General features: G+C 44.9%; 1 protein-coding gene across 1 annotated transcript; it reads left to right on the top strand.

Annotated features, from left to right (window-relative positions):
- The first annotated feature begins 21,386 nt into the window (after positions 1–21,386).
- LOC142204235 (olfactory receptor 5AS1-like) lies at positions 21,387–22,316 on the top strand. Its single transcript, XM_075275543.1, has one exon. It carries the CDS (start codon positions 21,387–21,389, stop codon positions 22,314–22,316), a length of 930 nt encoding a protein of 309 aa, XP_075131644.1.
- The last annotated feature ends 3,965 nt before the right edge of the window (positions 22,317–26,281 follow it).

Consider the following 26,281-nt stretch of genomic DNA (forward strand, 5'->3'; position numbering starts at 1 on the left):
AGCTCGGGGTTTTCAGAAGGTATTTCACCCCCTTTATCCCATTCCTGTAATAAAACGTGTAATAAGACCAATGAACTTCTTCAGTTTTTGTAAATGTTAGTTAGAAATGGATGAAAAATATGTTACATACTGATGGAAAACTAGGGGCGAAATGGACTGTTTTATGTTTTTAATGTCTGTTTTTTTTCTTTCTATTTTCAGTTTTGATTCCTTGCTTTAGTGTTAGATTCCAGACCGGAGCTATTGCTGCGCTGCACAAAAGCTGTCAGCCTGCTCTCTTTCCTGCACTGTGTCCGGTCCCTGGAGGGTGAGGACCAGAACCTCCACAATAGTCTGCGGGGCTTGCTGGTCTCCTCCTGGGACTGGAACCAGTGATTCAGGGGTCAAGGTCAGGCTGGAGGGTATTTATCCCTCACTCTGGCTCTGGCCCGAGTCTGGTTACTCAATTCTCTGAGAATCAGCTCACCTGCGCTCCTACTCCTACCTGTCTTGCCTTTCCCTGCCTTTCTGTTGTGTTCCTGCTTTGGCCTCCATTTATGACCCTGCTTACCTCCTAGACCACTTCTTCTTGACCTGTGATTTGGATACCTCATGACCTCCTGTGAATGACCCCGGTTTGCCTGAAAGCTACCTCTCCTTGACCTGTGACTTGGTGCCTCATGTCCTCCAATGTATGACCTGGCTTATCTGATTACTCTTCTGCTGTATCCCCTGTTACCTTGTGACCTCCTGTGTACTGGCTTGTTTGACTATGCCCTGACTATCACTGGACACTGCATGACCTCCTGTGTACCGTCCCAACCTGTATGAGGACCCTGAGGTGATACCACCATTCCCTGGCAATCATCTGTTACTGAACTCAACTCTTTCTGCCAGGATTCTCCTGTTTCTTCACCCACATAGGTGAGGGGTTTTCTGGTTTTCTTGTTCCACTGCAACTTGTGTATGTGAAGGCAGCTGTGGTTCTGGATCCCAAAATTTACCAGTCCAGCTCCACCATCAGGAGCTCTGGCAAAGAGCTCTGGCGTATGGTTCCATTTGGAGAGCATTGAATGCTCAGTGCTGTTTTTCCTCATTGTGTGGGGGTTTCTGGTTGCCCGGGACTAACTGTCCATTATATATTGCACTAACTTTTAGCCTCTTGTTGCTGTGACTGAACACTGTCCTATTCCCTCATCTCTATAATTAAATTTCCACCACACCCATTTCCTTCACCTTGGTTTCCATCTGCTGTTCTAATAGCCAATCTTAGGGTAAGTTGACATGGGGTTTTTTGAACCAGAACCTGAAGCAAAATGTGTGATTAACAGCCTATCCGCCAAACAAGTCTGGGGCTGGTTCTGGACTTTCTATAGACAAATCATCAGCCCACCCAGGTTATTGACTATTGTGACTTTGTTCTTGCTAAGCTTTCTCCTTGCTCTTATTGTATAGCACTTACTGACTTCTGACCTTTGACTATACTTCTGACTACTCTCTTGATTTACAATTTGGTACTGTTTGTCTCTCTGGCTTTGACCATTGGCTTGCTGAATCCTCTTCTGTGTTGTTAGTTTTGTCTACATTTAGTGTTTACACTTATTTAGAGATGGGACTGTCGCCCAGTTGTCCCTGTCATTAGGACAGTTCTGGAAAGTAGGTAGGGACAGGGGTTTGGTCGAGTTTTGGACTCTCTGTCTCGGTCGTTCCATTCCTCCCTGGTTTCAGCAGCAGCATTAAGGAATTGCTGAACTGGAAATTCCCTTACAGCAATCTTGTTGTTATCTGGAGAGTTATGGAACAGCAAAGCCATTAATGAACATCTTGGCCTTTTTTCTTCTTCTTTTTTTTTTTTTAATTAATTTACTTTTTCTTGTATTTTATTTTTATTCCTTTATACTTCTCCCCCATAGACGAATGTGACTCTTTGTTTCTGGAAGTAACTAGCCATGTTTTTCTAAACCTTTACAACCTTCTACAGTGTTGATAGTAGTTTAGTAAAAGTTATACAGATACTATGCAATAAGCTAAGGCAGGACACGTCTGCACCTGGATCGATTAGTAATCTGATTTAAAAGAACATATTAGTATACAAATAAGAATATTTCACACTTTACAGATTTCCACTCATTGTTTATTTCTAGACTAGAAGAATCCCATTATCTTGGACCATGTGTGGAGACAACCAGACCACGGTGACTGAGATCTTTCTCATTGGCTTCCAGAATATCCACAAGTGTCGGATTGTCTTCTTTATTCTTACCTTTCTTATATACACGTTCACATTTCTTGAAAATGTTATTGTCATCATGTTGGTGTTTTACAATTACCGTCTCCACCGCCCGATATATTTGTTTATCTCAAGTCTGTCTCTGTCTGACCTTATTATCACCACCAGTATCGTATCAAACATGCTGCACGTCATATGGTCAGAAGGTTACGGTATATCCTTCAATGGTTGTATGTCTCTTCTTTGCTTTTGTTTCCAACTGTGCTCAGTGTTTCACCCTCCTGGTGATGTCTTTTGACCGATACTTGGCCATTTGTTTCCCGTTACGGTATCCTGACATAATGGATATGGCTTTTACTATTCGTCTCTAGAGATGAGCGAACACTAAAATGTTCGAGGTTCGAAATTCGATTCGAACAGCCGCTCAATGTTCGTGTGTTCGAACGGGTTTCGAACCCCATTATAGTCTATGGGGAACAGATACTCGTTAAGGGGGAAACCCAAATCCGTGTCTGGAGGGTCACCAAGTCCACTATGACACCCCAGGAAATGATGCCAACACCTCTGGAATGACACTGGGACAGCAGGGGAAGCATGTCTGGGGGCATCTAACACACCAAAGACCCTCTATTACCCCAACATCACAGCCTAACAACTACACACTTTACACACTCAATACCACCTCTCTGACAGTAGGAAAACACCTTGAAACATGTGTATTTGGCACTTGGAGTGAGGAGATCTTGTCACCAGCAGTGAATTTGGCCATTGTAGTGAGTTGAGGTTGGCACCAACATTTGTTTTGAAAATCAGGGTGGATTGAGCCTCTAACCAGCAGAGTTTGGGCAAATTCATGGTGGAGGGAGCCTCTAACCAGCCCAGTTTGGACCAATTCATGGTGGAGGGAGCCTCTAAAAACCCCCAGTTTGGACCAATTCATGGTGGAGGGAGCCTCTAAAAACCCCAGTTTGGACCAATTCATGGTGGAGGGAGCCTCTAAAAACCCCAGTTTGGACCAATTCATGGTGGAGGGAGCCTCTAAACAGCCCAGTTTGGGCAAATTCATAGTGGAGGGAGCCTCTAAAAACCCCAGTTTGGACCAATTCATGGTGGAGGGAGCCTCTAAAAACCCCAGTTTGGACCAATTCATGGTGGAGGGAGCCTCTAAAAACCCCAGTTTGGACCAATTCATGATGGAGGGAGCCTCTAAACAGCCCAGTTTGGGCAAATTCATGGTGGAGGGAGCCTCTAACCAGCCCAGTTTGGGCAAATTCATGGTGGAGGGAGCCTCTAAACAGCCCAGTTTGGGCCAATTCATGGTGGAGGGAGCCTCTAAACAGCCCAGTTTGGGCAAATTCATGGTGGAGGGAGCCTCTAAACAGCCCAGTTTGGGCAAATTCATGGTGGAGGGAGCCTCTAAAAACCCCAGTTTGGACCAATTCATGGTGGAGGGAGCCTATAAACAGCCCAGTTTGGACCAATTCATGGTGGAGGGAGCCTCTAAACAGCCCAGTTTGGGCCAATTCATGGTGGAGGGAGCCTCTAAAAACCCCAGTTTGGACCAATTCATGGTGGAGGGAGCCTCTAAAACCCCCAGTTTGGACCAATTCATGGTGCAGGGAGCCTCTAAAACCCCCCAGTTTGGACCAATTCATGGTGGAGGGAGCCTCTAAACAGCCCAGTTTGGACCAATTCATGGTGGAGGGAGCCTCTAAAAACCCCAGTTTGGACCAATTCATGGTGGAGGGAGCCTCTAAACAGCTCAGTTTGGGCAAATTCATGGTGGAGGGAGCCTCTAACCAGCCCAGTTTGGGCCAATTCATGGTGGAGGGAGCCTCTAAACAGCCCAGTTTGGGCAAATTCATGGTGGAGGGAGCCTCTAAAAACCCCCAGTTTGGACCAATTCATAGTGGAGGGAGCCTCTAAAAACCCCAGTTTGGACCAATTCATGGTGGAGGGAGCCTCTAAAAACCCCAGTTTGGACCAATTCATGGTGGAGGGAGCCTCTAAAAACCCCAGTTTGGACCAATTCATGATGGAGGGAGCCTCTAAAACCCCCAGTTTGGACCAATTCATGGTGGAGGGAGCCTCTAAAAACCCCAGTTTGGACCAATTCATGGTGGAGGGAGCCTCTAAACCCCAGTTTGGACCAATTCATGGTGGAGGGAGCCTCTAAAAACCCCAGTTTGGACCAATTCATGGTGGAGGGAGCCTCTAAACAGCCCAGTTTGGACCAATTCATGGTGGAGGGAGCCTCTAAAAACCCCAGTTTGGACCAATTCATGGTGGAGGGAGCCTCTAAAAACCCCAGTTTGGACCAATTCATGGTGGAGGGAGCCTCTAAACAGCTCAGTTTGGGCAAATTCATGGTGGAGGGAGCCTCTAACCAGCCCAGTTTGGGCCAATTCATGGTGGAGGGAGCCTCTAAAAACCCCAGTTTGGACCAATTCATGGTGGAGGGAGCCTCTAAAAACGCCAGTTTGGACCAATTCATGGTGGAGGGAGCCTCTAACCAGCCCAGTTTGGACCAATTCATGGTGGAGGGAGCCTCTAAACAGCCCAGTTTGGGCAAATTCATGGTGGAGGGAGCCTCTAAAAACCCCCAGTTTGGACCAATTCATGGTGGAGGGAGCCTCTAACCAGCCCAGTTTGGGCAAATTCATGGTGGAAGGAGCCTCTAAAAACCCCAGTTTGGACCAATTCATGGTGGAGGGAGCCTCTAAACAGCCCAGTTTGGGCAAATTCATGGTGGAGGGAGCCTCTAAACAGCCCAGTTTGGACCAATTCATGGTGGAGGGAGCCTCTAAACAGCCCAGTTTGGGCAAATTCATGGTGGAAGGAGCCTCTAAAAACCCCAGTTTGGACCAATTCATGGTGGAGGGAGCCTCTAAACAGCCCAGTTTGGGCAAATTCATGGTGGAGGGAGCCTCTAAACAGCCCAGTTTGGACCAATTCATGGTGGAGGGAGCCTCTAAACAGCCCAGTTTGGACCAATTCATGGTGGAGGGAGCCTCTAAACAGCCCAGTTTGGACCAATTCATGGTGGAGGGAGCCTCTAAAAACCCCAGTTTGGACCAATTCATGGTGGAGGGAGCCTCTAACCAGCCCAGTTTGGACCAATTCATGGTGGAGGGAGCCTCTAAACAGCCCAGTTTGGGCAAATTCATGGTGGAGGGAGCCTCTAAAAACCCCCAGTTTGGACCAATTCATGGTGGAGGGAGCCTCTAAAAACCCCAGTTTGGACCAATTCATGGTGGAGGGAGCCTCTAAAAACCCCAGTTTGGACCAATTCATGATGGAGGGAGCCTCTAAAAACCCCAGTTTGGACCAATTCATGGTGGAGGGAGCCTCTAAAAACCCCAGTTTGGACCAATTCATGGTGGAGGGAGCCTCTAAACAGCCCAGTTTGGACCAATTCATGGTGGAGGGAGCCTCTAAAAACCCCAGTTTGGACCAATTCATGGTGGAGGGAGCCTCTAAACAGCCCAGTTTGGACCAATTCATGGTGGAGGGAGCCTCTAAAAACCCCAGTTTGGACCAATTCATGGTGGAGGGAGCCTCTGAACAGCCCAGTTTGGACCAATTCATGGTGGAGGGAGCCTCTAACCAGCAGAGTTGGTGGAAATCAGGGTGGAGGGAGCCTCTAACCAGCAGAGTTGTGGGAAAGCAGGGTGGAGGGAGCCTCTAACCAGCAGAGTTGGTGGAAATCAGGGTGGAGGGAGCCTCTAACCAGCAGAGTTGTGGGAAAGCAGGGTGGAGGGAGCCTCTAACCAGCAGAGTTGTGGGAAAGCAGGGTGGAGGGAGCCTTTAACCAGCAGAGTTGTGGGAAAGCAGGGTGGAGGGAGCCTCTAACCAGCAGAGTTGGTGGAAATCAGGGTGGAGGGAGCCTCTAACCAGCAGAGTTGGGGGAAATCAGGGTGGAGGGAGCCTAGTATTAGCAGAATTGTGCAACGCTTATGGTGGATGAGTATGAGGATGCGGAGGAATTGGAGAGGTTGAGTACAGACATGGAGTTTCATGTTGGGGTGCTTTACACAGGTGGGCACAAAAATGAAGGCTCTATCCAGTGGTGGTTCATTTTTATCAAAGTGAGCCGGTCGGCACTCTCAGCTGACAGACGGGTGCGCTTGTCAGTGATGATGCCACCGGCTGCACTGAACACCCTCTCAGATAGGACGCTGGCAGCAGGACAGGACAGCACCTCCAAGGCATATAGGGCAAGTTCAAGCCACAGGTCCAACTTCGACACCCAATACGTGTAGGGCGCAGAGGGGTCGGAGAGGACAGGGCTGTGGTCGGAAAGGTATTCCCGCAACATGTGCCTATACTTCTCACGCCTGGTGACACTAGGACCCTCCGTGGCGGCACTTTGGCGAGGGGGTGCCATCAAGGTGTCCCAGACCTTAGACAGTGTGCCCCTCGTTTGTGTGGACCGGTGAGAACTTGGTTGCCTACTGGAGGAACTGCCCTCCCTGCCGCCAACGTCACATGCTGGAAACATCTCCATCATATTCTGCACCAATTGCCTGTGGCAAGCATTGATGCGATTGGCCCTCCCCTCTACCGGAATAAAAGACGAGATGTTGTTTTTATACCGGGGGTCAAGGATAGCAAAGATCCAGTACTGGTTGTCCTCCATGATTTTGACAATACGCTTGTCGGTTGTAAAGCACCCCAACATGAACTCAGCCATGTCTGCCACAGTGTTAGTTGGCATGACTCCTCTGGCCCCACCGGAAAGTTCAATCTCCATTTCCTCCTCATCCTCCATGTCTACCCATCCGCGCTGCAACAATGGGACGATTCGAAGTTGCCCGGAAGCCTCCTGTATCACCATCACATCATCGGACAACTCTTCTTCCTCCTCCTCCTCCTCCTCCTCCATTAAACGCAGTGAAGCGGACAGATGTGTGGACCTACTCTCCAGCTGTGATGGATCGGATGCTATCCCTAACTCCTCTGTGTGATCTGAGTTATCCCTGATGTCAATCAGGGATTCTCTCAGAACACACAAGAGCGGGATTGTAAGGCTCATCATCGCATCCTCAGAGCTCACCCTCCTTGTGGACTCCTCAAAGACCCGTAGGATGTCACAAAGGTCTCTCATCCATGGCCATTCATGGATGTGAAACTGAGGCAGCTGACTTTGTGGCACCCTAGGGTTTTGTAGCTGGTATTCCATCAAAGGTCTCTGCTGCTCAAACACTCTATTCAACATCTGAAACGTTGAGTTCTGGCGTGTGGGGACGTCGCACAAAAGCCGGTGTTGTGGCACATGCAGGCGTTGCTGGAGAGATTTTAAGCTAGCAGCAGCTACTGTCGACTTGCGAAAGTGGGCGCACATGCGCCGCACTTTCACCAGTAGCTCTGGAACATTGGGGTAGCTCTTTAGGAAACGTTGCACCACTAGGTTGAAGACGTGGGCCAGGCATGGAACATGTTGGAGTCCGGCAAGCTCCAGAGCTGCTACCAGGTTCCGGCCGTTATCACAAACGACCATGCCTGGGCCCAGGTGCAGCGGCTCAAACCATATTGCCGTCTCATCGAGGAGGGCATCCCTCACCTCGGAGGCAGTGTGCTGTCTGTCCCCCAAGCTGATCAGCTTCAGCACAGCCTGCTGACGTCTACCAACGCCAGTGCTGCAACGTTTCCAACTCATAGCTGGGGTCAATCTAACAGCGGAGGAGGAGGCGGTGGCGGAGGAGGAGGCGGTGGCGGAGGAGGAGGCGGTAGAGGAGGAGGAGGAGGGGGGTGTTCTTCTCGTGTCCCTGCCAGGAATGTTAGGCGGGGAGACGAGGTACACCGGGCCAGTTTGGGAAGCAGTCCCAGCCTCAACTACATTCACCCAGTGTGCCGTCAGTGAAATGTAGCGTCCCTGTCCGCATGCACTTGTCCACGCGTCGGTGGTCAAGTGGACCTTTGTGCAAAGCGCGGAACTAAGGGCCCGCCTGATGTTGAGTGACACGTGCTGGTGCAAGGCGGGGACGGCACACCGGGAGAAGTAGTGACGGCTAGGGACGGCATAGCGAGGTGCCGCAGTTGCCATCAGGTCCAGGAAGGCGGGAGTTTCAACAAGCCGGAACGCCAACATCTCCTGGGCCAGCAGTTTAGCGATGTTGGCGTTCAAGGCTTGCGCGTGTGGGTGGTTAGCAGTGTATTTCTGCCGCCGCTCCAATGTCTGAGAGATGGTGGGTTGTTGTAAAGAAGCGCCTGATGGTGCCTTTGATGGTGCAGGAGAAGGAGATAAGACAGGAACAGGGGAGGATGAGGGAGAAGTCAACAAAGTGGCGGAGGCAGATGAAGTGGTGTCCTGGCTCGTCCTCTGGAGTGCATCGCCAGCACAGTCAGCAGTGGCAGTGGCAGAGGCAGAGGCAGTGGCAGAGGCAGTGGCAGTGGCGTGAACGGCAGGCGGCCTTTGTCCTGCCGTTGCTGCCTGCCACTGATTCCAGTGCTTGGATTCCAAATGACGGCGCATTGAAGTGGTGGACAGGTTGCTCTTCTCAGAGCCCCTAATCAATTTCGAGAGGCAAATTGTGCAGACAACACTATATCTGTCCTCGGCGCATTCCTTGAAAAAACTCCACACCTTCAAGAAACGTGCCCTCGAGGTGGGAGTTTTTCGGGGCTGGGTACGAACTGGAACATCTTGGGAGATTCCGGGTGTGGCCTGGCTTCGCCTAAGCTGCTGACCTCTGCCTCTGCCTCTAGCTACCCTTTTTGGTGCTGCACCTGCCTCAACATCCACACTACTTTCCCCGCTTGACATCCCCCCTGTCCAGGTCGGGTCAGTGTCCTCATCATCCACCACTTCCTCTTCCAACTCCTGTCTCATCTCCTCCTCCCGCACAATGCGCCGGTCAACTGGATGCCCTGACGGCAACTGCGTCACATCATCGTCGATGAGGGTGGGTTGCTGGTCATCCACCACCAAATCGAACGGAGATGGAGGAGACTCTAGTGTTTGAGCATCTGGACACAGATGCTCCTCTGTTAGGTTCATGGAATCGTGACGTGGAGAGGCAGGTTGAGGGACAATGAAAGGAGCGGAGAACAGCTCTGGGGAGCAGGGACAGTTGGGGTTATTGTTCTGTGAAGCTTGGGAATTTTGGGAGGAAGGAGGACAAGACTGTTGGGTAATAGGAGGAGAGGAGGCAGAGTCTGACTGGCTGCTGGACAATGTGCTGTAAGCGTTCTCTGACAGCCATTGCAAGACCTGTTCCTGGTTCTCGGGCCTACTAAGGTTTGTACCCTGCAGTTTAGTTAATGTGGCAAGCAACCCTGGCACTGTGGAGTGGCGCAATGCTTGCTGCCCCACAGGAGTAGGCACGGGACCCCCTGTGGCTTCACTGCTACCTTGCTCCCCAGAACCATTCCCCCGACCTCGCCCACGGCCTCGTCCACGTCCCTTTCCGGGAGCCTTGCGCATTTTGAATTCCCAGTTAGAAATTGGCACTATATACCAGTAGCAAAAATTGTGGGTGCACGTAACCCCAATATATTCTTTGAATTCCCAGTCAGACAATGGCACTGTATACCAGTAGCAAGAAATGAGGGTATTTATAACCCCAATATATTCTTTGAATTCCCAGTCAGACAATGGCACTATATGGCAGTAGCAAGAAATGAGGGTATTTGTAACCCCAATATATTCTTTGAATTCCCAGTCAGACAATGGCACTATATGGCAGTAGCAAGAAATGAGGGTATTTATAACCCCAATATATTCTTTGAATTCCCAGTCAGACACTGGCACTATATACCAGTAGCAAGAAATGAGGGTATTTATAACCCCAATATATTCTTTGAATTCCCAGTCAGACAATGGCACTATATGGCAGTAGCAAGAAATGAGGGTATTTGTAACCCCAATATATTCTTTGAATTCCCAGTCAGACAATGGCACTATATGGCAGTAGCAAAAATAGTGGGTGTATATAGCCCCAATTCTATTGCTAGGGGACTTGCAGGGTATTTCTGGGGTGAAGGTGGGGGGGGCACACCGTTGGAACGGGTATCGGGGGTATATATCGGGTATACGGGAATACACTGTCAGTGTATTCCATTCAGGATCCACGGAAAGCTGGGTTGCGGCGATTGAGCCCGTCAGTGCCACGTTACACTGACAAGCTTCTCCCTGGAATTTAGCTCTTACAAGAGCTGTTGGTTGTCTTCTCCTTCCTATCCTAGCCTGTCCCTGCCTACCCAGAATCTAAGCCCTAGCTAGCTGGACGGAAACCTCCGTCCCCGGTGAATTGCAAGCTCAGAATGACACGAACCTGGGCGGCGCTGTTCTTTTAAATTAGAGGTCACATGTTTTCGGCAGCCAATGGGTTTTGCCTACTTTTTTCAACGTCACCGGTGTCGTAGTTCCTGTCCCACCTCCCCTGCGCTGTTATTGGAGCAAAAAAGGCGCCAGGGAAGGTGGGAGGGGAATCGAGTAATGGCGCACTTTACCACGCGGTGTTCGATTCGATTCGAACATGCCGAACAGCCTAATATCCGATCGAACATGAGTTCCATAGAACACTGTTCGCTCATCTCTATTCGTCTCATCTTTGGGTCTTGGCTATTGGGGATTTCAATTGTGAAAATTGAAATCATTATGATGAGTCAGTTACAGTTTTGTTCCTCCAACATCATTGACCATTTCTTTTGTGATTTTACCCCTCTCGTTGCTCTTTTGACTTCTGACGTCTACGTACTGGTTTGGGTTGACTTCGTATTTTCTATTGTTGCCTTATTCTTTCCTTTTGTTCTAATCACTGTGTCCTATAGCTGCATATTCTTTGTGATTATTAAAATCTCTTCCTCAAAAGGCAGAAGAAAAGCCTTCTCCACATGTAGCTCTCACCTTCTCGTGGTCTTCACTTTCTACGGCTCCCTCATTAATGTCTACATGTCTCCATCACATGCAAATGCCTTCTATGAAAACAAGTTAAAATCTTTGCTCTTTATAATGCTCACCCCATTTACTAACCCCATAATATACAGCATGAGGAACAAAGAGATCATCGAGACCATGAAAAGTTTTTACGACAAAATTACATTGAAGCCCTGAGAGAAGAAACTTATATTACCCAGTCATAGGACAAGAAGGCTATTACATATATTGGCGAGACTTAGGATTGATGGGACCCTCTCTGATAGTTCTCTCTCTGATAGTTAGACCCTCTCGCCGACTCTTTTCATTCTTGTCCTGGAAACGTTTCTGCAAGCGTTCAGACAGGACAACAGGATTCGTGGTATGTCTGTCCGCGATCACGTTTTACATGCCACAGCATTTGCAGATGACATCCTCTTTGTTATCACAAACCCGGAGGAAGGACTACCAGCGTTGGTGGATGTTATAACGGGCTCCTACCGGCATTACTGAAAATGGATACTTCATCATATATCTCTATGTGGAACAAGCTTAGTTCTCTCAGATTGAATGACATTATTGCCGCATCCAACATCCTACCCACAGACGAAATTCTGCGGAAGGTACCTGGACTTGCCCTATCCTTTTTACACCGAAACCACTTGGAATCTGTATTGAAATCCCTGAAATCCTCTTATCCGCTTAGAAGCAAACTCACAGAATTTGAAAAAGCTCTGCAGTCTGACACTTCCTTGCTTAGGAACATCTCTAGACTTCTTTACAAATATGTGGATCCACCCAATTTCAACAAACCGCACTGTCTAACTAAATGGGAGAAGGAGTTGGAGATGACCTTCACAGAAGCTGAAGTCAATGCTATTGTTACCCGTTCACATGACCCATCCAGATGCATCAGACTCCAAGAATCTCATTACAAACTTTTTTCAAGATGGTACCATACCCCTGTATGGCTTCATAGGCATGGTTTATCCCAAACAAATCTATGTTGGAGATGTTCCCAATCTGAAGGCACTTATAAACATATTTGGTGGGATTGCCCACTTATCCAGCCCTTCTGGATTGGCATTAGAGATATTATCAGAACCCTAGGTTATCCACAATTTGAGATCACACCCGCTAGGATCTTTCTTTTGGCAACTACTCCAGAGTATAAACCATCCAAACACTTTCTAATCTCCCACTTACTGGCGGCTGCTAGACCTCTGATACAAATCATACAGCAATTGGAGCTATGGTGTGCCAATCCAAGTGTCTGAAGGACACACACAGTTACACCAGATATTATTACATAAGCAAAAGCACTGATGCCCCATATTAAAACATAACATTTATTTATTCCTATATAAAATACCTTGATCCCTTATAAAATATCCTTGTGTAAGGACAACAGATAGTCAAGCTTTCAGACTCAGCACATGAGTATTATTCTTTCCTCACCCATGTAGCAAAGCCCAACCGTCTATCAGATGTAATAAATAGAAACGGTCTTACCAGGTCTAGTCGCCGGCAGGAGTACTGTGGACAAAGGGTTAATTCAGGAATCCTCCCTATGCATATTCTCACAATGACCCTCAATTCCCCGTAACTCCCGCCCTGACAAGGGCAGTCCACAGCTGTCCCTTACAATTGCCTGGTATAATATAGTATATATCCCTACGCGTTTCCTGGCACCGTATTGCGCCAATCATCAGGGGATTTTCAAAAACACTAAAGTATCCAAATGCTATGCCTGCCCACAGTGGTGAGACTAGACTGACTTAGCTAGACAGTGCTAACTAGCATGACTACCAATGATGACTATGATAGCAAATGAGGAACGATACCTGGTTTCTTTTTAAAGCCATCCAAGCTCCACCTTTTCTTCTGTCACCAAGTCCATTCCCATACAAACTGTCCGGAGATTTCGCGCCCTTTCCGCGCCTGGTGATGACGTAACATGGCACCACGTCATCCCCCTTCCCCTTCTCTGTAAACGGAGTGCCGAACAGAGATAATGCACATGCGCATTCAGCGTCAGGCATCTCCTAGGAGATTCTCACGTGCACACTACACAGCTCGGCCGGCACTCACATATCTAAACTCAGCAGCTCGTGTCTCAGCAGAGAGGGCCAGGGGCTGGCAAAGCCTTAGCCACACCCCTCATCCATGGATCTCTCCCCCACTCACAGTAACCTGGCAGTGGGGGCTCCTCTGTCACTTCTCCTAACTACCCAGGACATACTGCATACTGTTAACCCCTTCCTCACCCTCCCATCTCTTTTTAAAAAAGGACCTAGACGGGTGTTCTTAAAGGGGCCACATATACAGCTAGAGCTGCAACTACATTGCTCCTAGAGCATTCTTGGCCAGTTCATTACAGTTAATTTTTATTCTACAGAAACACCTTTTTTCTAGAGGCTAATACATTGATGGTTAAGAACATGTGTATCTAAACATCCCTCCCCTTTCGCATTTATGATTAGATAAAACAACAAAAGTTCAGTTGTTCATTTAGCCCCCAAGGGGCCTCCGTTTTTAACCTGAAAATCCATCTTGTTTCACACTGTAACGTTTTTTTATTCCAATCACCCCCTCTCGAGTTCGGTTTTACAACATCAATCCCTGTGAACCTAAGACAATTTGGATTCCCCTGGTGCAATGTATTCACATGTCTCGCAACAGGGGTATCTCTTTCATTTCGTATGTCACCCAGATGTTCTCCAATCCGTTTTCTTAGTTCTCTGTTTGTTTTCCCTACATATTCCAAACCACACTCACATGTGATTTTGTAGATCACTCCCTTTGTACGACAGGAAATAAAATGCCTAATCAGAAAATGTTTTTTCAAATTTTCTGAAAAAAATTCCTTTCCAGTTTGCAAGAAAGGACATGAGGAGCAACCGCTGCATTTATAGCAGCCCTTTGGTGGAGAAAGCCACGTAGATGTTTTTTCAATGCTGAAGTGACTATGTACTAGTCTATCTTTTATTGACCTCCCCTTGCGGAAGGTGATCATTGGTCTATCCCCAACCACCTTTTTTTTATCATGGGATCCATGGTTAAAATGTCCCAGTGACGTTGTAGGATATTACGTACTAGGGGTGCTCCATTGTCAAAGGTTCCGATTATTCGAATTAAGTCATCAGACTCTTTATTTTTAGGTTTGACCTTTAGTAATTGAGTACCATCAGACCTATAAGAGGATTGATATGCCTTTCTCAAAATGTGATCCGGGTACCCCCGTCTTACAAATCTATTTCTCAAGTCTGCCGCCTGGTCCACAAAGTCCTGCCCCCTCGTACAGTTTCTTCTCAACCTTAGGTATTGACCACGAGGTATCCCCTTTTTCAAGGAGTAGGGATGACTACTGCTCCAGTGAAGAAAGGAATTTGTGGCAGTTGTTTTTCTATATACTTTAGTTTCAAGTGTGCCACCCACTCCCTTGGAGATAAACACGTCTAGGAATGGAAGACACGTGCCCCCTATCTCAAATGTAAATGATAAACCAATCTCATTAACATTGAGATGTTCAACAAAGGTTTTAAAGGATTCCGGTGTACCTCTCCATAACACTAGTATATCATCGATATACCGTGCCCACAGTTCGATTCCAGATGTAAAATCTCCATTTTCCTCCGTAAACACAATTGTCTCCTCCCACCAGCCCAGGAGCAAGTTGGCATAAGTGGGCGCACATGGGTTGCCCATGGCGGTGCCCCTGAGCTGGTGGAAGTGCTTCCCGTTAAAGACAAAGTAATTATGTGTCAGGGAGAACTCCAGGAGATCCAGAATAAATCGACTGTGGGCACGGTATTGATTCCTCCGAGAGCGCAGATAATGATCCACCGCTCTCAGACCCCATTCATGTGGTATAGACGAATACAACGCCTCTACGTCGATGGAACATAGTATAACATCATCATCCAGGATGATTCCTTCCAGTTTACGTAACAAATCTGATGTATCCTGGATGAATGATGGGAGGGACAGAACATATGGTCTTAAAATTCTATCCAGATAAATCCCCACATTTTGGCATAAACTTCCAATTCCAGAAACTATTGGTCGTCCCTTTAGAGGGGACAGGCCTTTGTGGACTTTAGGCAGACAGTAAAACGTGGCCTCAATAGGGGCTAAGGGCATCAAAAACTCATATTCACCATCTGATATCAAACCTGAGGTTTTTGCGTTCAAAAGTAATGACCGTAGTAGGTTACTAAAGTCTGTTGTTGGATTTCTCTGGAGGACTGCATAGTTTTCCCTTTGGAGGAGGAGGGATTCACACATTTTAATATATTGTGGAGTATCCAGGAGCACCACATTCCCACCCTTGTCAGCTGGTTTAACTATCAGCTCTCTATTCTTTTCCAGATTCTGTAGGGCTTCCATTTCTTCCCTATTCAAATTAAAGAGGTGGTGGGTGCTCCCAATTTTCTCCATTTCCTGTACGACCTTTTTAATAAAAACGTCAACACAGGATAGTTCCCCCATAGGTGGTAATTTAGAACTTTTTACAGACAAATTTGTAAATGGACCCTGGCCTATATTTTCTCCACCCCCTTCCCCCAGCTCCGCTAGAAGCCTGACGTCAGGAAGTAGGTCCACTGATATCCCCAGCTCTGAACTCAATCGTTCGTCCTGATTTTGAAAAAACTTCTTCCATTTTAACTTACGGGCAAAAAGGTGCAAATCTTTCACCCAATTGAACAGGTCAAAATCAGAGCTGGGAACAAAAGACAGGCCCTTGCTTAGAACACACATTTCTGTTGCAGAGATATTTTTTGAAGATAAATTAATTATCTGGGATTCAATGAGGCTTGTGTCTGGTTTTGGTTTCTCAGGAGGTATGTTTGTTCTAAAAAACCCCCTGTTTGGCTTTTTCCTCCCTTCTCCCGACCCCTTCCTCTACCTCTTGACCTCCCTCGTGTGGTTTTTATACGAGTTTCAGAGTCTGAGCGCTCTGTGTCTGTGGAGGAGGCCTCTGTTTCACCTCCCCTGAATACTGATCTATCACCTATGGTACTATAAACTTTTTTATCCTTAAAGTCCTGTGAATCACGAGAGAATTGTTTATGTTTGCGTTCCTTTAAATGATACTGGAATTTTTCCAGAGTATTTTGAAGTTGTATTTCTTTTGACGCAAACTAAAACTAGCAGGATATTTTATAAGGGATCAAGGTATTTTATATAGGAATAAATAAACGTTATGTTTTAATATTGGGCATCAGTGCTTTTGCTTATGTAATAATATCTGGTGTAACTGTGTGTGTCCTTCAGACACTTGGATTGGCACACCATAGCTCCAATTGCTGTATGATTTGCTTTTTCTTGCCGGAGCATGGCTGGATTGTTATCAGTAGGTTTGAATAAGGAAACCTGGTTGAATGAGGCTAAAGAGGTTTTTTCTGATAAAACTTTTGTACAGAAACGCTATACTCCTTCATTTAATGTGGCTTTCAAGGACCTGACGGTAGCGTTTAAAGAGCAAATTGTGTCATGGTGGGAGATCCAGAGCCTTGAGAGCTACATAAAGAACGGGATAGTACCAAGGGGTTTAAGAGTGGGTCTGCTTCCAGCAACTCGCATTAGGAGTACTGGTCTCTTAAACAAGTGGGAAAAAGAAGCGACTAGCTTCTCTTTAAAATTGTTGGAATTGTTGCTTGAGGAGGAGAAAAAACATTTGGAGGTTGTAGAGGGTCAACTTAAAGAGCAACTAGAAATTGTCAAAAAATTTCAGGGAGAGGCTGAGTTTGCGTCAAAAGAAATACAACTTCAAAATACTCTGGAAAAATTCCAGTATCATTTAAAGGAACGCAAACATAAACAATTCTCTCGTGATTTACAGGACTTTAAGGATAATAAAGTTTATAGTACCATAGGTGATAGATCAGTATTCAGGGGAGGTGAAACCGAGGCCTCCTCCACAGACACAGAGCGCTCAGACTCTGAAACTCGTATAAAAACCACACGAGGGAGGTCAAGAGGTAGAGGAAGGGGTCGGGAGAAGGGAGAAAAAAGCCAAACAGGGTTTTTTTTAGAACAAACATACCTCCTGAGAAACCAAAACCAGACTCAAGCCTCATTGAATCCCAGATAATTAATTTATCTTCAAAAAATATCTCTGCAACAGAAATGTGTGTTCTAAGCAAGGGCCTGTCTTTTGTTCCCAGCTCTGATTTTGACCTGTTCAATTGGGTGAAAGATTTGCACCTTTTTGCCCGTAAGTTAAAATGGAAGAAGATTTTTCAAAATCAGGACGAACGATTGAGTTCAGAGCTGGGGATATCAGTGGACCTACTTCCTGACGTCAGGCTTCCATGAAACTGTACCACTGAAATTTCCCCATTGTGGGACTATTAAAGGATTATCTTATCTTATCTTATTACCTCTTGCTTCTCCTGTATCCTTTCTCCTCTGTTTTATAATCTATTTCACCCTCCTCCCCCCACCCCTTATCTGCACTTTTTGCTAATGACTCATACTCTCTCCCCCTCTTCCCCCTTTCCCCCCACCCTCCCTACCCCCTCCATTCCCCCCCCCATTACTTACCCCCTCCCCCCCCCTCCTCCCTCGCCGCTCCCTTCCCAACCCACTTGCTTCCTTTTGATTACGGTCACCCCTGGTCTGCTGCTGATGCACTTTTCTATACTTGGAATCATTATAGCACTATCTCTTGGAGACTTGATCTTGCATACCCAGTCAGGATTCCTACGCATATCTGATCAAGATGTTCAGACCTTTTCTACTACCCTGTACCGATTACTCTATGTTCCTAGATTTTTTCTGTATACTTCTCTGTATATTTCCTTTGCCATTTAAGAATGTTGTTTTCATTGGTTTGTTGTTTGGCTGTAATTTGAAAAAATTCCTCAATAAACTTTCTTGAATTAAAAAAAGAAAAAAAAGAAAGCTATTACATAGAAAAGTCTTCCAAAATCTTAGACCTATCCCTAGACATCTCGTGGAGGAATGGAGGAGACGCCCAATCAAAAACTAGAGACTCCTCCATGCCTCCAGGACGTAGCACTGGCCCACAAAACTACGGACCTGAAAGAGAACCAATGAGGCTTATAGACTCAAATTCAATACATATTAGGAGTAAAGAGAGAATGGTGGACCAGAAAGAAGACTTTGACTCCTCCTACCATAGCAGAATTGGTGGACCAGAAGGAGAACCGTCAACTATTCCACGATGTGTGCGGACAAGATTAAACGGCGGACCTGAAAGGGAACAAATTATTTTCAACCCCATTTACATATAAAATCCCCCCAAACAAGATTTTTTTAGTAGATATAAAGGGAGAAGTACATTGGAGGAAGCCATCAAAGAAATATATTAACCTCATAAAACCCACAATAGAGATAAATCATAGCGGGATATCCACTTATTTATCGCCTCAAGCACAGAGGCCAAAAAAAACAATAGACCTAACACTTTGACATACACTGGAATTTCCAAAAATTGACAGTAAATCTCAGTATTAGACAGATTGGCATTCCTATATTTATTATATTGTAAAGAAACGCACTCGTGGCGAGGTCCTAAGGCTCTCCTTATACATGTTGCCTCTTCCCGCCTCCTCCATAAGGTGAGATCTGAACCTGCTCAATCCCGGCATACTCCCTACATCTATCCTCGCCATTGTCAACTTCATTTGTATGCTGAATAAGTCTCGGTCACCCTTCAGCTGAACTAATAGACTTAAACTGCTCGCGAAATCTTACGTAAATTCATCTAATTGAAACTGCAGAAACAATAGATGAGGAATAGAAGGAATGGAATAGAATGACTTGATACAAGAACTGCTACAATGTGGAGTCTCTTCTTCTTCTTCTTCTTCAGTATTAATGCAGGGATTTATGTACATATAGATTTCTTATACTGGTCCACGAGCCTTAAGGTCTGAAATATATTCACGGTACGGAAGAGCAGGGATTTGTTTTCGTAGCACATAATAAAGGTTATGTTTTATTTAGAATTTTCTGTGACTTGTAGATGATATCTGGACAGTAATAAGATCAAACAGCTTCCAAATGGTTCTGCTTGTTAAAGTTATATTCAAGCCAAAGTTTAACCAATCCTTCTTCAGTATGGAATGACCTAAGGTAAGTAAGCACATGACACAGGGATACAGAGACATATTGTAGCTAAAACAGTATACAACAAGACATCTCCAAATTAGGAAAATGAGTGAGAATTATTGTGTGGTGGACCCATCCATCTAACAGGAAACAAGTGAAAGTCTCAAGAAGCCTATCATAGTAAACAGATAATGCAGAATGCACTGGTGGCCAACAACTTGGAAATAAGTTTCTTGTTTTTCTTGAATATATGAGTATATATATATATATATATATATATATATATATATATATATATATATATATATATATATTAATGTCCTCTGTCAATCACACCCCACCTGTTTTACTGAACTCCGCTGCACACTCAGCTCTGCTGCATCTCTGTGTGTGCTGAGCTCTGCCGCTTCTGTGTCAGCACTGCTATATCTGAGATCAGACCACATTGGAAACTGCTGTGGATGGATCTTAGACTCCGCCTCCTCCAGAAGAACCAGTGTTGATTGGCCGAATGCTGTACACTGGCCAATCAATGCTGGTCAATGCATTCCTATGTGAAAAAGTCAGCTCGCGCATATCACAAGCTGACAGGGATCCCGACCAGATAGAGCCCCAAAGAGCTGGGTGAGTGACATTCCCCCCTAAATAAAGGTAATCCCTAGCTAACCCTGCCTGTACATCTGTCCCTGTCTCACAGTCACATACTTAACAGTCCCAGTCCCAAATGAACCGAATGTTAAATCCACCATTCGTATAAATTGGAGGTCACCTGATTTCGGCTGCCAAATCCTTTTTCCGATTTTTTTCGATACCTCCCCTGCGCAGTTATTGGTGCAAAAAAAGTGCCAGGGAAAGTGGGAGGGGATACAAATTTTTACTGCGTTTGGCTCTTGGTATTTGATTGTAATCGAATACCTCAAACGGCCTGATATTCCATCGAATCTGTATTCGATCGAACTGTGTTCGCTCATCTCTAATAATAATAATAATAATAATAATTAACAGTTTTTCTATATTAAATGACTTTTTCTTCAATGACCTAAAATATATATATGAAAGAAGATACAAAGTTGCCATTTAGAAATACAATTTGTATTGCTAAAAACAAGCAACATATTACGTTGTAATGTAAAGAAGCTGAATGTTTTTTGTTTGTTTTTTTTCAGATTGATTGATTCATTACTAATTCAGGATTCATCAAGTGATAAACATTTAATCAAAGAAATCAAAGCAATCATTTTAAATTTCTAAAATTCATAACAACCTAAATAAACCAGAAAGTTTTAGCAGTGCTAGGTGACTGGATGACATGGATTTGTTGTACGTGTCTTATTTCTACAATGTTGGTTTCATTTTTTAGTTACATTGTATCTGTTGAATTCTTCTTCTCAGTCCTGATATTTGGTTCCATTGATCCATAGAATTGTCTGTGATTTGTTTGTTGCAGTGATGTATGCTTGAGGGTGGCACAGTAAGCCTATGGGAATCGGAGTGTTAGAATAATGAGATATTTTTTCATTGCATCGAATCCCGGGGGGCTTTATGGTTTATCTCTTATTGATGTCTTAGTTATCAGACTCCCGCATCATCTACAAATTGGTCTTCATGGATTGCTAAGGCTATAAAAGAGCAAGAAATTTCCCAGAAATGTTACAGACAGGAAGAATCCGGTAAGATGAAGACACAAGAAGAGACACAGACGGAAGAGGAGCCCAGATGGTACAACTGCGATGGTCGGTATCTCGTCCTGTTTTTGTTACAAATTCTAAGCAATTTCTTAGAAATGTTGTGTTAATTTCTGATTCTTTTTTTTTCTTAAATCTCTTGAATGATAGAAACAGGTATCAACTGCATCATTTTGAAGAAGATAAAACAGTCATGGACCTCCAATCCCAATATTATACATTGATCTTATACTTCCACTGTAATCCAATTCCTTCCTGCTGTGGCCACAGAACAGTTCGTTGACACAAGATTTTTAATTTATTATTACTTCTGTCAGATTCCAATTATTTCCGTGACCATTGTGGGGTTTTCTTTCATTAAACGAGGGGACCAACAATTTTGTTCATGTGTGTGTTATTATAATATATCTATATAGACAACAACCATATGTGATGTCTTTGCTTCTCGTTGGATCCTCAGACTACTCAATGAGGTCTCCTTGATTCTTTTCCTCCTTGAAATTCTATTAATTCTTTATTTGTAGACTAGAAGAATCCCATATCTTGGACCATGTGTGAAGACAACCAGACCACGGTGACTGAGATCTTTCTCATTGGCTTCCAGAATATCCACAAGTTCCGGGTTGTCTTCTTTAGTCTTGCCTTTCTTATGTACATGTTCACATTTCTCGGTAATCTTTTGATCATCCTGTTGGTGTCCTACAATTACAGTCTCCACCGCCCAATGTACTTCTTCATCTCGAATCTGTCCCTGTCTGACCTGATTCTCACCACCACTATTATACCAAACATGCTGGCCATCATATGGTCAGAGGGTGGCAGTATGTCCATCTATGGTTGTATCTATCAGTACTACTTTCTATGTGTCGCCACCTTTGCTCAGTGCTGCACCCTCCTGGTGATGTCTTTTGACCGATACTTGGCCATTTGTTTCCCGTTACGGTATTCCTCCATAATGGATATGACATTTTCTATCCACTTTGTTCTTGCGTCTTGGGCAATGGGGATTGTTCTCCTGAAAATTGAAGTCATCATGTTAAGTCAGTTACAGTTTTGTTCCTCCAACATCATTGACCATTTCTTTTGTGACTTTGCCCCTCTTCTTGCTCTCTCGTCTTCTGAGGTCTATATACTGGTTTGGTTTGACTTTGCATTTTGCATTGTTGTCTTTTTCTTCCCTTTTGTTTACATCATTGTGTCTTATATCTGCATTTTCATTGTGGTTTTCAAGATGTCCTCCAGGAGAAAAGCCTTCTCAACATGTATCTCTCATCTTCTCGTGGTCTGCATCTACTACAGCTCTCTGATTGCTATCTACATTTCTCCATCAAGTTCAACCTCCTTTGATGAAAATAGGATAAAATCCTTATTCTTTGTAATGCTCACCCCATTTACCAACCCAATAATATACAGCATGAGAAACAAAGAGATCATTGAGACCGTGAGAAGATTTTACATCAAAATGAAACTGAAGCCCTGAGAGGAGACATTTGGTAGAAAGTGGTCATATCCAATTATTAGTAGTTGAAATTATTGGATTGATGATCAACAGGAATGAACAAAATGACTCATATCGGCCAGGTTCATTATGAGATTTACAAAATTCAGGTTTAACGGAACTTGAGAAAATCGGGGTCTACCACCCTTAAGATCACTCTGTCCATGTTTGGGTCCCTTTGGACTTCAAGGACACCCAGGTCACTGCTGTGGTCTATTTTCAAGCTCCAGGATATAAATATACCCCACTTGACTATTAAGGCCCATTCACAGGGTTTAGCAGGAACCCCAAGGCCAGTAACATGACAAAAGAGGCAGAAAGGGAAGAAAACGGAATTGTTATAGTAGTGTCAATGCCCGAGTAACCGTACTACTGAATGCTTCTTGCACCTCTATGGAAATGAGGTAGGAAATCTGTCCCTGGCTCTACGACGGCTGACTACGCCCTGACTGCGGGTATTGGTCAGCTCTCCCAAGCTAAACTTGGTCCCAACAACTACTAGCTCTCTAAACGCGAAGACCTAACTGACAGGTGGGGTGAGAGCTGAAAGAGGCTAGGGACTGGAACACTAGAGGCGGTCACCCCCTAATGAAAGGATAAGTGCAGCTGCAAACAGTAACGTTCTGGAGAACAAACAGGCGCAGCATAATCATAAACACCCAACGGGGTTTGAGGAGAGGAAAAGTGGGGTAGTGAGGAAAGGGTATCACAGGACAGGGGCAAAATAAACCTGAATCCCTTAAATGAACTCACTAATACCAAAACCGTGTCAGGCAACCAGAAAACGTAGGACAGGGGTTGAGAAGAAATGTTGAGGGTAAAACAGATTCTCACACAACACAAAACTCACACCACTTCCAGATCAGCTCCTGAGACCATACAACTGCCACAAAACACTCCTCCTAAACTGGGCCAAGAATCCTAGCTGGAGATGCCAAACAGAAAGAGGTAGCCCTTATCACATATGGTGGACCTGCCTGAAGATTAAGGCTTTCTGGTCCCAAATAACGCAAGACTCAACATATCACCTTGTCCACTCTAATCTACCCACCTGCTGCAGTCCTTCTCTCATGCCCTACATCTTACTATTCGCCCAACAAAGCTAATCTCACAACGCACTTATTTGAGGCAGCAAAGTCCCTCATACCTAAATATTGGCTCCAACCCACTGTCCCTTCGACTGCTGAATGGAGAGAAAAAGTGACGCAAATTTTTTTAATTCAAAGAGATGCTTAGCTGGTCCACCGGCTCATACAACCAATTCTTGAAGGCGTGGTCACCGTGGTCAAAATTCAACCAAATTAGTATCTCAGCAGACACCCAGTAGACGTCTTCAAAGGTTGTTCTTTACCAAAGACCCACACTCCCGAGACTATTACAGACTGACAGACCCCTCTCTCACCTTTCACCAGACCTTTATATCCCCTGCCCTCCCCGTCACCCTCCCTTTTTCATTTTTATGCCTTTTTCTCACATTTCCTTTCCTTAAGAACAAGAAGCCCTGTACTTTACTTTACATACATGTTACTTATTCCGTCTTTTTCAGATCATTTGAGGGTTTGAGCCTCTTTGTATTGTCTCATCTTACATGCTCAAAATGTTAATTCCACTGCTACCTACTTTTCATGTTTTATTTTCTGTAAAATAAATTTGAAAATGTTAATAAAATGAGATTTGAAAAAAAAAAAGAATCCTAGCTGGTAACTACGAAAACCATCGAGGTCTAAAGCCAGCAGTTAGCCTATACAGACCCCAGAAAGACTTGATAGGTTGATGACTATGTCAAACACCTGAAGCTCGCATCTACTGAGACACCAAGCTAGCTCGAGTATACATTGAGGAAGATACCCAACCCCTGACTGCACAGCTCAGTGGCAAAGAGAACGGCCAGAGAGTCACAGAACACCGGCTCAAATCCTCAGACGAACACCACCGGAAAATACACAACAATTATACAAGCAACTCAGATCCTGACATGAATGTGACAGAAGAGCCCTGGATAGGTTAGGAAAGGTAAGTATGAAGTGTTCCTTAATCTTCTGCATATTCCTGAGAAGGGACCCCAGTGTGTAATGAGAGCAGTTCTAGTTTGAATAGGAAAAGTTTGATCTGAATTGAAACGTGCAGGCAAACCAACAAATAACTGCGAGACAAATCTCATAAGGTTCATCTATAATTAGTTATCAGTATAATTTAAGAAGCTTAATTCTTCCCAGGACTCAGTTCATCTTGGTGTGACCACTTGGGCAAAACATTTGATTGGACCCCATCCCATATCAGAAACCTGAACCTCACCTTAGTTACTCTAAGGGTAAGTTCACACAGAGTATTTTAGACTGGAACCTGAGGCAGAGGCCGCCTCAGGTTCCAGACCAAAATACGGAAGCTGCTACTGGATGCCAGTGCACTGCATCGGCATCCAGTTGCACACTCTGCTCCGGATTAGACCCAATGAATGGGCCTAGTTGGGAGGAGGGAGTGTCCATAGGCCAAATCGCGAGGCAAAACAACCTGAAGAATGAGCATCTCGCTTCTTTTTCCGGGAGCCGGAAGAAATATCTCCCGGAAAAAAGAACTGACCGGCTCCCATTGATGTTAATGGGAGCTGTCTTTTTGGTCAGGTGGATACGGCCTCAAAATCCTGACCAAAAAATCCTATGTAAATTTACCCTAAGTGATATAAAAAAAAAAGCAGAACCTGTGTGCATGCGGCCCTCTCTGCAGAAATCTATGGGAGTCACCAGAAACGTCTAACTAGTATTGCCCTTAGATACATTTGTGGTCTATTCTCACATACGGTGCTTAGATAGTCTTGTTGCATCAAGGAATTTTATAAACCTAAACCCCTAAAATGGAATAACTCTAGCTATTAAGCTGATCAGATCCAATAATCGTATTGGTTATAGTACTTGGTGGAGAATCCTACTTTCCTTCCCTGCTGCTTGGCTGCACTGTGCACTTATTTTGAGGGTGTCTGATCTCAGGACCGCTAGATATTTCTCTTCTGAAGTCTCGGTGATCATAGAACTGCCATTACTCATATACTCAGATACAGGGTCTTATTTATATGGCTATTTATGTGGTTATTTATAGATCAATGCCACCTCCATTGTCCAAACCCCGACTGTTTTGAATCCAACAAGTTGCAGGTTTTTAGGTGTTGGGTTTTCATCTCTTTCAGGAGGTTTTCCATTATTTTTACTACTACTAATTCAAGCTAACTGTTGTTTTTATTTTCAGCTTCTTCTCTGGTCTCCTGCTTATAGATGGATACAACATTGGCCATTCTCAGCTCTGAAGGACCATCGCTGGTTAGGAGGGACCGGTCACACAAATCATGTAGAGGCTCAGGAGTCACAGATAATCACTTGTTGTACCATGTCCCATAGTATATGTATATGGACACGACATTAGCACCCATTGTAAGGGTTGCACTACTTGGACATATATCGGTGCATCTGCACCTATCTGCACAAGTGAGGGAAGAGTTTGGGTTTTTATGCATGTGAAACGACTGCTAGCCGTGACGGTAGGTGCATGCACAGGTAGGTGCATGTACAGGTAGGTGCATGTACAGGTAGGTGCATGTACAGGTAGGTGCATGTACAGGTAGGTGCAAGTACAGGTAGGTGCATGTACAGGTAGGTGCATGTATCTATCTGCTACGCTTCTCATTATGTTGCAGTGACTAAGACCTCCTGAAGATTGTAGGCATCTTATATGAAACATGCATATTGGGATTATATGTTTTTTTCTTATTAGCCACATTTCACTCTTTTTATATAGGATATTGTATAGAGTCTGCATCGGAACAGGTTCCAGTCGGAGTCCCATGTCATTTAAGGTTGGGGCTCCGAGTTAGGCTTGCAGGGTGTGTACATGGTCCATAATGCTAGTGTTTTATAAGGTCAGTGCCTAGCTTTATCAACTAACATTTGTTTATGGCA

This window comes from Leptodactylus fuscus, chromosome 5, assembly GCF_031893055.1.
Source record: "Leptodactylus fuscus isolate aLepFus1 chromosome 5, aLepFus1.hap2, whole genome shotgun sequence".
NCBI lineage: Eukaryota > Metazoa > Chordata > Amphibia > Anura > Leptodactylidae > Leptodactylus > Leptodactylus fuscus.

Coding starts and splice junctions, on each gene's coding strand:
- LOC142204235 (XM_075275543.1), top strand. CDS start 21,387: ATGTGTGAAGACAACCAGACCACGGTGACTGAGATCTTTCTCATTGGC.